At 32.6% G+C, this 12,916-nt stretch overlaps 1 protein-coding gene across 5 annotated transcripts in view; it reads left to right on the top strand.

The window, feature by feature from the left end:
* Positions 1-12,530, top strand: part of LOC115230831 — a 44,854-nt gene extending 32,324 nt beyond the window's left edge. For 2 of the 5 annotated variants that reach the window (XM_029800959.2, XM_036499840.1), the window contains exon 10: positions 6,800-6,924. Coding sequence is in view for 3 of the 5 variants with exons in the window: in XM_036499839.1 (XP_036355732.1) it covers positions 6,800-7,034; positions 9,887-10,066 (415 nt within the window). In the remaining 2 variants the exon portion in view is untranslated. Of the gene's footprint in view, positions 1-6,799; positions 7,035-9,886; positions 10,195-12,493 lie in introns of those variants that run through there. The other 3 variants (XM_036499839.1, XM_029800956.2, XM_036499838.1) reach the window with 3 other exon arrangements.
* Positions 12,531-12,916: the final 386 nt, after the last annotated feature.

Genomic DNA, 12,916 nt, shown 5'->3' with positions numbered 1-12,916 from the left:
GCGGGTATCTTATAGTCGTCATTCATATCGAGCCCTTCTGGGTATTAGCGCACGTCTATGATGAATCTACGATTTAAAAAAAAATTTACCATAACTTTTCCGCATTTTTAATGATTTTTGCTCGGGTTATATAAGGGAAGTAACTCTCTAAAAATGCTTATATAGATATTTCCCTTACAAACCCGAGCAACGCCGGGCGATCCTGCTAGTTATATATATATATATATATATATATATATATATATATATATATATGTATGTATGTATGTATGTATGTATGTATGTATGTATGTATGTATGTATGTATACATACACATATATATATGAAATATATACATATCAGCCACCATGATCGACTGCTAGCTACTAAAGCATTCTTTTATTCGCTCTCTGTTTATTTTCTCTTGTTCGTTTCTGTTGAAGAGTGTAGACTCGAATGTAAACGACTTTCTCACTTTTTGAGCATCAAATTATACACCTGTTTGTTGTTCATACACCTGTCTTCATCTTTTGTTTTTTTTGTAAATTGCAACTATATATATATATATATATATAATATATATATATATATATATATATATATATGTATATATATATATATACATATATATATGTATATATAACATGTATATATATATAAATTCAAATAAAAGTCATAAACCTCATTAAGGGATGATAAAATCCAATGAAAAACTAATTAGTTACCAATCCATTGAAAGTTCAACTATAAGGTAACTATATAAACCATGGTTCATATATTCATATATTTAAAGAATTAGAAAATGGAGAGGCAATTTATAAAATATTATTTATTTTTCATAAAATATGACAACATATATATATATAAATATAAGTAACAATGAAGGGTGAAATTAATTAATTTGGAATAATTATCAATTACACCAAGTAGTCTTCGGCATGTAAAAGCCTCATTCGAGGAAAATTTAAGTAATACTAAGCAATTAAGGGTTTAGCAACGAATTGCCTTACCGCACACCGAATTTAGAAATAGCAGTCAAAGAGATCTCCCTTTTAGTAGAAGAAATAGCTATAATCTCTTTGACTGCTATTTCTAAATTCGGTGTGCGGTAAGGCAATTCGTTGCTAAACCCTTAATTGCTTATATATATAAATATATATATAAATATATATATATATATATATATATATATATATATATATATATATATATATGTAGGTCCCGGGTTGATTCGGGGTTAACCACAGTAAATAAGGTACTCAATACATAGCAGAGTAAAATTAATTTATTCAAGAGAAATCTTCAGGAAGCGCTTCCTGAAGATTTCTCTTGAATGAAACAGTTCTAGTCCTGTAGAAGCTCCTTCTATATAATAAATATATATATATATAATATATATATATATATATATATATATATATATATATATATATATATATATATATATAATAATGATATTAGGGAATACTCTTTATCTTTATTAAACTTTTAATACTTTTGATATTTATATATAAAAAATAATAAATAAATAAAAAAATTTTTTTTTAAATAATAATAAATAATAAATTAATAAACAAAATAATATATAAATATAAAAATATACATACATATATATATATATATATATTTGTATATATATATTTTAAAATTTATAAGTTTAAATTATATAAATAATTTTTTAATTTTTAACTTTAATATTTTAAAATTAATTTTATGTATTGGCTTATGTTTTTCACTGTTTGATTTGCCTAATAGTGGTTTTATCTCTAATTTAATGTAATATATATATATATATATATATATATATATATAAAGCATCCCCAAAACCCTAGAAATAATAAAGATAAAGTTAATAACATTTGGTTTGACATTATAAGAAACATAATTCTTAAATTCTTAGACCTCAACCATATTCCAACAGCTGATATGGGTGTAGACTGTCGTATGCTAATAATACTACTTTGAATTTACACCTTACTAAAATTAATTGCAAATCATCTTACTATGATTAATACATGTATTTGATATTTTTTATTATATTATATTATATATATTTTAAATTTTATGTCATAAATTAATTTTCATATATTTTTATTCATCTCATAATCTTATACTTATTTATAGAATTTTGCTTATTAATATTCTCTCATTCTACGATTGGTTTGTTATTATTATTGTTATTTTTCCAATTTACCCTTTACTTGCTATTCTACCTCATTCTATTGGAATATCTTATTTTATTTTATTTTAAAATTTATTCGATTATTCTATTTCTAATTACTTTTTATTTATCGTTGTAATTCTTACAATATTATTTTCAAAGTTACTATCAATTCCGCTTCTACTACCACCTAAATCCTTTTATTATAACCCCCATTTTTTATTATAATTTTTAATTATAATCTTTCGCCTTTTTGCTTTCTGATAATTTTATTTTATTCTATGCTTTTCATTGTATACTTTTTTTATCTATCTAATTATTGATATGATGACCAATCTTCTTGTTTCATACCCATCTCCTATTGCAGAATCTCAAACTCTCCATCCCTGTTCTATATCTTCCTGGGAATAAAGGGGGCATATGGAAGACTGTTAAATAAATAAATATATAGGCGCAGGAGTGGCTGTGTGGTAAGTAGCTTGCTAACCAACCACATGGTTTCGGGTTCAGTCCCACTGCGTGGCATCTTGGGCAAGTGTCTTCTGCTATAGCCCCGGGCCGACCAATGCCTTGTGAGTGGATTTGGTAGACGGAAACTGAAAGAAGCCTGTCGTATATATGTATATATATATTTATATATGTGTGTGTGTGTGTATGTGTTTGTTTGTCTGTGTTTGTCCCCCTAGCATTGCTTGACAACCGATGCTGGTGTGTTTACGTCCCCGTCACTTAGCGGTTCGGCAAAAGAGAACGATAGAATAAGTACTGGGCTTACAAAGAATAAGCCCCGGGGTCGATTTGCTCAACTAAAGGCGGTGCTCCAGCATGGCCACAGTCAAAGGACTGAAACAAGTAAAAGAGTAAAGAGTATATAAATAACTGGGTGACCCTATCTTTTGTTTTGAACCTTAAAACTGCTTGTTGAATTGAATTAAAAGATAAATTAAATTAACTCTATCTTAATTGTAGGGATGAGATGCTTCACAGTCCAATGCCCCACTACAACGTTCTCTGACTTCCATCATTGCTATAAATCCTAGGTACACCACACACGACATTGCGTTATCTTCTCCTATAATACTATCCATATGCACTAACAAATTCATTTTGCGACCAGCAAGGGTCATAGAATCATGAAGGTGCACATTCTATTAGCTTTTGAATGTTGGGGTTTGTGTACTCACCTGATGCAAACGGCTTTTTCTATTGATGTAATGTCGAGCTTACGATCGTGAGGTTGTGAGCTCGAATCCCGGACTGGGCTGCGTGTTGTGTTCTTGAGCAAAGTACTTTATTTCACGTTGCTCCAGTTCACTCAGCTGTAGAAATGAGTTGCGACGTCACAGGTGCCAAGCTGTATCAACCTTTGTCTTTCCCTTGGATAACACTGGTGGCATGGAGAGGGGAGGCTGGTATGCATGGGCGACTGCTGGTCTTCCATAAACAACCTTGCCCGGACTTGTGTCTAGGAGGGTAACTTTCTAGGTGCAATCCCATGGTCATTCATGACCGAAGGGGGTCTTTACCCCTTAATGTCTCCATTAATCAATTAAAAACTTGTTGGAAACAGCTGTAGTGAAATGACACAATATCCATCTGTTGTTATTTATTCGTTTATAATTCACCTCTCTTGGAACCTGCTCCTCGTGTAATCTACCTCAGAGAGCCTCCTGGGTATTTGAGAGAGTTTAAGTCCCTTGCGCGCTTAGTACTTACTGTTCCTGTGCATCTGCCACACACGAAAGCAACCTTGTCTGATAATCTTCCCGTGATTCCACTGCATCTCTTATGCGTCCATAGCTTACACTTGGTGCAGCGAATGGAATTACATCTCACTCCTTTCTTACATATTGAAGAGGACCATTTGCCAGCCAGAATGAGAGTCTTATCTCCTTTCTCACTAACAACTTTTAATCTTAGCTAAATTAACTTTAATGCCCTTTGATTTCAGGTTTTGCTTCCAAATCTGGAACTTCTCCAATTCTGCTTCAGATCTACAATAAGAGCAAAATCATCAGCATATTGTAGTTCCCATGGGCATCCAGTTTTGTATTCATCTGTTTAACCTGTTATATATTTGTGTGGTCTCCTGTTTGTGTTTGTTCATTAGTTAAGCTTTTCGTGTCTATTACTTATTGTATTTGTTATTTTTGAGGTGTGGTGCTAGTATTTCTTGCAATTATAAGTGGAGGAGGTTTTTTTAATTTCCTTATAGTTTCTTCCAAAGTTGGTAGTGGGCATTTCTTTATTTTTTTGTTTCTTTTATTTTTTATTTATTCCTTTACTTTTGTTTCTTTCCCCACCTTTTCTAATGGGTGTGTAAGGCTTTTTTTTTAACTGAATGATTTTTCTTTAAAACAATATTTTGAAAAAGTAATTAAAGCCATGTTTATTAGCTATATTTCTAATGAATGGGACTTTTTATGGGGGTGTTTTGTGAAAAAAATCTCTTCTTTGTAGGAATTTGTTATGGAAAAATAACTGTGTGTGTGTGGTGTGTGTGGTAGTTTGTATGTTTTTAGAATTTTGATTACTGACATCTCTTTCACCCTTTAACATTAAAACAGGGCAAGCCCACACATATTCAACCTGGTTTATGTTCAAACTGGCCAGATCCCACCTCTTGCACTCATCCTGCAATATCATTAAAAAAATAAAAAATCTCATCTTCAAAATCTCAAAACTACGAGATAATACAGGATTAATTTTATAAAATGTGAAAATATAAGCATGACTCTTGACAAAGTAATCTGAATGATAAAGGGCTGAGGAAATGTGTGTTTATGCATGTCCAGAAAATTTGCTGTGAATATTTTTGCCATGGGAAAATTTTTGTTGGAAATTTCGCCATAAATGAGTCACACAAACATACTGTAAACTAGAAAACTCATTTTAAAGAAATTACTTTGGTACGTTAACTGATGAAGTTTCCATTTTGAGAAAACATTTCCTTTTCTTGTTTTTACAATTAATTTTCTCTTTTTACAAATTTTCCTACAAATTATCCACAATTAATTAATAACTGAGACACATATAATACATCATAATTAAATGATTTATGAATCCGTGTTTCCCAGGTTTGTATGTATTTCATCCATTCTGTAATCTTTCTGCCTCTAGACACCCATGAAAGGGTACTTAGACAATAATGCATAAATTCTCTTTAGTTTTCTCTTTCTATCATATATATATATAAACACACACACACACATATGATTAAATATTAAGTTTTAAATATCAGTTATATTTTTACTGAAAACACTCTAAACAAATCATTGCTATTATGCAAGAGGGTTGTAAGTCCAAAACGTTGCTTTTTTAGAAAAAAAAAAAAACCCAGTTTCACCATTCTGTTTCTTTTTACTTTAGCAACAGTTTCAGCTTAATGATAATACTTTGTTGGGTGCAAAGAATCGTAACTCCATGCATGTATGATGTTTTCAGTCAGAAATATTTTTGTAAAATTGTCGTATGTGGGACTTATGCACTTTTGAAAAATGCTAAATTGTTATGCAATTTCCATATCATGGCATCTGAAGCAGCTGGAGATACAATAGTTTAACCAAAAGATCCACCTATTACAAGCAAAATTAAATATTAAAAAAAAAAAAAATGAGTTTGGCCAAATTTGGACATACAACAGTTTAACATGATAGCAATGAAATGTAAGTTATCTATAAATATCGTTTATCCTTTACCTATTTCACTCTTCAGACTGTGGCCATGCTGGGGCACCATTTTGAAGAATGAATCGATTCCAGGACATATTTTGGTTCTCAGTTTGGTACTTACTCTAAAAGTTGCTTTTTGCTGAACTGCTAAGTTATGGGGTTGTAAACAAACCAACACTGGTTTGTCAAGTACTGCTGGGGGGGACAAACACAGACACAGAGACATATGCACGCAAACACACACGACAGGCTTTTTTCAGTTTCCATCTACCAAATCCACTCACAAGGCTTTGGTCAGTCCGATGCTTTAGTAGAAGACACCTGCTCAAGGTGCCATGCAGTGAGATTGAACCCAGACCCATGTGGTTGGAAAGGAAACTTTGTACCACACAGCCATGCCAGCACATACATGTATAAATGTGTGTGTGTATGTATATATATATGTATATGTGTAATATATATATATATATGTATGTACACATATATGTATATGTGTACATATATATATATACAATATATACATATACATATATATATATGGATATATATATAATATGTATATATGTATGTATGTATGTATGTAGTAGCAATGTGGTAAGAAGCTTACTTCTCAATCACATGGTTTCAGGGTCAGTCTTACTATGTTGCGTTTTGGGCAAGTGTCTTCTACCGTAGCCTTGTGCCAACCAAAGACTTGTGAGTAGATTTGGCAGATGGAAACTGAAAGAAGAGCATCGTATATATATATATATATATATATATATATATGTGTGTGTGTGTGTGTGTGTGTGTGTGTGTGTGTGTGTGTGTGTGGGTGTGTGTGTTTTTCTGTGTGTGTGTGTGTGTCTGTGTGTATCATTCATCAGGTGATGCTTCAGCATGGCCACAATCAAATGACTGAAAAAATAAAGGATAAAAGATTTATTATATATTTTTGCTACATTGTTTACATATATTGTTTACATGTTTTTTTTTCATTATTTCTAGTGGAAATTTATTAGTGGCGATGAATACTTTGGTAGACGCAGAGAATGATATGACAAAGTCTGGTTCACTTCATTATATCTTGGTGGATATCCAGATATGGCTGGCACATTGTTACCTGATTAATGGGCAAACAGACTTAGCCACAAAGAAATTTGAGGAGAGCTACCAGACCTTGGAACAATTAAGGCATCCCTGCGACAATTCCTGTAAAACCATCGCCAGGAACCATCTGACGGTCAGTGTTTGTAATAAATTACAATTTTTTGTTTAGACCTTTTGTTTCTCTATCTATTTGTCTGTCCATCAGCATGTAAGCATGTGTATGGCTACATATATATATATATATTTATATATAATAATATATATATGTGTATGTGTGAGTGTATGTGTATGCAAATATGTATATGTAATATATATATATATATATATATATATATATTATATATATATGTGTTATATATATATATATATATATATATAATATATGTGTGTATATATATATATATATATATATAATATATTATATATATTATATATTTATATATATATATATATATATATATATTCATATATATGTACATATGTGTATATATATATATAAATAAATGGAGTTAAACGCAGGTGTTATTCAAGTTCTTTTACTTCCGACACATGTTTCGAAGATATCACTGATATTATTCCAAAGGAATAAAATGGTGTAAAACAATGTAATCTTCTCTTCGGGAAAGTGAAGAAATGAAACTCATCAATAAGACATTTTAACAGAAATATTAATATTAATATTGTTTCAAAAAAACGTTATAGGATATAATGTCAGAGGTAGCCTATAGAAAGAGGAGGGATAAAGTAAAGAAAAACTAAATAAACGAGAAGTATATGACTATATGTATATTAAATAAAACCTTATAAACTAGGAAATATATATATCTAGTGAATATGAAATGTAAAAAGACATATGTGTATATATGTATATGTGTATAATATGCATATATAAATATATGTATATACATATGTATATATGGATATATGTGTATATATGTATATATTTATTTATGTGTGTATATATATATATGTTTATATATATATATATATATAAATATATATATGTTTATATATATATGTATATATATATTTATATATGTATATATATATATGTATATATTTTATATATATATGTTTATATATTTATATATATATATATATATATGTATATATATTTATATTTATATATATAACTACACATTCTTTATTTTCTCTCCTTGTTTCTGTCTGTATTCCTTTCCGTTGAAGAGCATAGGCTCAAAACGTTAAAGACTTTTTCACTTTCCAAGCATTATACTAATACATCTGTTTGTTGTCTACACCATCTGTCTTCGTCTTTTGTTTTTTTGTGAATTTTTCCCCATATATGTGTATATATATATATATATATGTATGTATATATTTATATGTATATATATATTATATATATCATCATCATCATCATTTAGCGTCCGTTTTCCATGCTAGCATGGGTTGGACGGTTTAACTGGGGTCTGTGAAGCCGGGAGGCTTCATCAGGCCCAGTCAGATTTGGCAGTGTTTTCTACGGCTGGATGCCCTTCCTAACGCCAACCACTCCGTGAGTGTAGTGGGTGCTTTTACGTGCCACCTGCACAGGTGCCAGACAAAGCTGGCAAACGGCCACGAACGGATGGTGCTTTTACGTGCTACCGGCACGGGAGCCAGGCGAGGCTGGCAACGGACACGAACGGATGCTGCTTTTACGTGCTACCGGCACGGGGGCCAGGCGAGGCTGGCAATGGACACGAACGGATGCTGCTTTTACGTGCTACCGGCACGGGGGCCAGGTGAGGCTGGCAACGGACACGAATGGATGCTATGTATATGTATATATATATATATATATATATATATATATTGTATATACTTAAAACATATACATCTGAAGAATTATCAGGAGTAGATAATTAGGGTTGTTATCAGCAAAATGAAATAAAAAGAAAATCTTCAGGCCCAGATGAGTAAAAGAAAGAGATCATTTTTTGATGTATAAACAATTCGAGTTCCTTGTATAAGCCTCATCAGAGCCAGTGGTTTGAAGGGAGATGAAATTCCGTGCGAAAGGATGGCTGGGTAGTAAAATCTGAATCCAAATGCCTTTATATTATGAGCATGATTGTTAGCCATTGAACTACATATCAATTAGAATTAAAAACAACAAAATAATTTAGTAGAATCTACATCAATCAAAATATATTTCTGTATATCTCAAATAATATTAAACCAAACTCATTTATGTTGAAGACAATATTTCTCTACTATAATAATATACAACAATAATATATATGAATGTAATTAAGTATCAGGGTCTTACTTAATCTTATTATTATATACCTATCTATAATGACCATGGGATTGCACCTAGACAGTTTCCCCTGAGACGTGTATGTATGTATGTATGTATGTATGTATGTATGTATGTATGTATGTATGTATGTATGCATGCATGCATGCATGTATGTATGTATGAGTGTATGCATGTATGTATATGTGTATGTATATGTATGCATGCACAAGCACTGGTTACATTGGACTGGGCCTCCTATTAGAATGAAGGAGAGCAGGATCCCTAAGCAGATGCTATATGGGGAACTTGCGAATGGAAAGAGACCCGGCAGAAACCAAGGCTGCGATTTAAGGACGGTTTCAAGTCCTCATTAAGGGCGTGTGATATGCAGGAGACTGACTGGGAGAGCAATGCCCGTCATCACCACAGCTGGAGGAAGCAGGTTAAGGAGGGGGTCAGCACTTTTGAGAGAGCATGTATTCTGCATGAAGAACTTAAGCATGCTGCTGGAAAGCACACTGCCGGTGTAATGAATGAGGAAAACTTGTTTGCTAATTCCCCCAGGACACCTGATGAAGGCTGGAGAGTACATCAGCCAAAACGTTGTGTTAACAACAAACAAGATGAGGACAAATATCTGTCAAATGTAAATAATGTTAAATATGTACATAATTCTTCATCTCTCAAATATATATACAACTGTAAATACTACATGTTCTATTGTATTATACTTGCAGAATCCGAGCAATTGCTTAGACGTGGCTGACTGCGACATCTGTTTAAATTTAAAAGAGCACAACAGACAAGTAAAGTTACTGGAAGAGGAGGAGCATCTTGGAAATGGAATGAGGTGTCTAAGTGCATCAGAGTCAAGTAATGAGTACCGTTTCCCTCAGTGTGAGTCTGGCCGTCATTAAAAATCAAGTGAGGAATAATTATTGGTTAAATTGGGGACATATATATATATATTTCTTTACTGCCCAGAAGAGGCTAAACAGGGAGGGGACAAACAAGGACAGACGAAGGGATTGAGTCGATTATACCCCCACCCCCCCAGTGCAAAACTGGTACTTTATTTATCGACCCCGAAAGGATTAAAGGCAAAGTTGACCTCGGCAGAATTTGAACTCAGAACGTAACGACAGACGAAATACCGCTAAGCATTTCGCCCGGCGCGCTAATGTGTCTGCCAGCTCACCGCCTTATACCAGCTCACCGCCTTCGACATATATATATGCCTTGCTCATTATCTCTGAGTTTTTCAAGTTTCATCCATGAACCAACACTCTCTCTCACCTTACCCCACACTTCCACTCTGATATTACCCATCAAGCTGCACTGCCACACCTATTCATCACCTGCCACATTCACCTCGATCTCAATCTCTGAGCATCACTTGCTCTCCACTCACACTCTCATAATACCTCCCCTGCTCCGAACCCACTCTCTCTCTGTCATCACTTGCTTCTTGAGAGTTTCACTCTGGCATCCTGTCACTGCCATTTTATCTTCATCCTTGATACTCCTGTCCACCCTGATATAATGCTATTTTCTGTATAGCACAAAGAGTCATTTGAGTGTGGTCATGCTGGAGCTCTGCCTTTAGTCGAACAAATCAACCCCAGGACTTATTCTAGCGATCTATTTTGCTGAACCGCTAAGTTACAGGGACATAAAGACACCAACATTGTTTGTCAAGCGATGGTGGGGGCAGACAAACACAGACACACAAACATTATATATATATACGATGGTCTTCTTTCAGTTTCCGTCTACCAAATCCACTCACAAGGCTTTGGCCTTAGTAGAAGGCTATAGTAGAGGGCACTTGCCCAAGGTGCCATGCAGTGAGACTTAACCCGGGACCACGTAGTTGGTAAGCAAGCTACTTGCCACACTGCCACTCATGCACCTGTAACCACACACACACACCACATATATATATATATATATATATATATATGTATATATATATATATGTATATATATATATAAATTAGAAAAAAATCACCTTTTATCAATTCAATAATGAAAAATGTAATTATGCCATCTAGAAAATTACATATTATAAAAAGGTTAAATATAAGATAAAACATATAACAATGATTAAGTAATATGCAAAATAATAAATAAAATGTATATATTTAGTCGTTATTGGTTCCACACCTGTAAAGCACTATTATTTACACTATCATCCCTCATTATTTGTCAAATATATGTGTGTGTGTGTGTGTGTGTATGAGTGAGTGTGTGTATGTGTGTGTGTGTGTGTGTTTTACAGAAATGATGAGAGATAAGAGTGTAGTGGGTTAAGTGATATCTAACTTCCTCCCCTGAAAAGCCAAATTTTATCCTTTCCCTAGATAAAAAGATTCAGAATCTGTATTCATGAAGTTCTCGAAATCCAATATTTTGGTGCCCTTCTACCTCAAAACTTTCACCCCCAACGCTTACATTTTCTTTAGGGTCCCACGAAAAAAACTATCCCCCTTCACCGAAGCTTTAAGTCTTTCAGTAGATTCTTCACAGAAATGCATGTGAAAGAGTTCAATGGAAGATAGAAAAATATGGGTCATTAAAATTTATTGACATTAACATGGTGCCTAGTCTTCTTTTTACCATATATACCCACTCAAAAGCATGTATGTATGTATATACACATATATATATATATATGTATATGTATGTATTATAATATATATATATATATATATATATATTATATATGTATGTGTATATATATATATATAATATATATATATATGTATGTGTGTATATATATAGTCGCGGGCATGGCTGTGTGGTTAGGGAGCTTGCTTCCTAGCTATGTGGTTTCGGGTTCAGTCCCACAGCGTGGCACTTTGGGTAGGTCTTTCACTATAGCCCCGAGCTCACCGGAGCTTTGTGATTGAATTCGGTAGGTGGAAGTTACTGCCGTGTGTGTATGTGTGCGTGTAGGTGCTTGTGCCTCTCCGAAAGAGAAGAGAGGATATGTATGTGTATATATATATATTATATATATATATGTATGTGTATATATATATATATATATAATATATTATATATATATATTATATATATAATATATATATATATATATATATATATATTATGTGTGTATATATATATATATATATATATATTAAAAAATGACCATCGTGAAATATAACAATATCTATTTCAACACACGATTTCACATCAGGAATCTTGCAAAACAACTACATAAACACGTGTGTGTGTATGTGTGTATTATATACACACACATATATATATAATATATATATATATATATATATACATACATACATATTCATACATACATATATTCATATATACATACATACATATATATATATATATATATATATATATATATATATATATATATATAATATATATATATAAAGATTCTTGATGTGAAATCGTGTTGCAACAGATATTGTTGTACCTGGGGATGAACATATTTTGCCAGATAAGCACACACACTATATGTCGGACTTCACTTCAGCTTGCTTGCCAAAGCTCTTTCATCACGTGTCCTGTGACCTCTTCAACAACTCTCCATCCAATGTGTCTCCTTTTTGTTCTGCTTATTCCATTTTGCCTTTCTGCGCTATGTGTCTTTATCTGCGCATGCGTTTGCGTCTGTATCTGTGTGCGTCCATAAATGCATGCGCAGATACAAATACATACCACAGGAAAACAAACTGGAGCAAGCAGAACAAAAGGAGACACATGGGATAGAGAGTTGTTGAAGAGGTCACAGG

This window comes from Octopus sinensis, unplaced genomic scaffold, assembly GCF_006345805.1.
Source record: "Octopus sinensis unplaced genomic scaffold, ASM634580v1 Contig16489, whole genome shotgun sequence".
NCBI lineage: Eukaryota > Metazoa > Mollusca > Cephalopoda > Octopoda > Octopodidae > Octopus > Octopus sinensis.
Note: the sequence above shows the minus strand (reverse complement) of the source record. Positions and strands in the feature narration are given on the sequence as shown.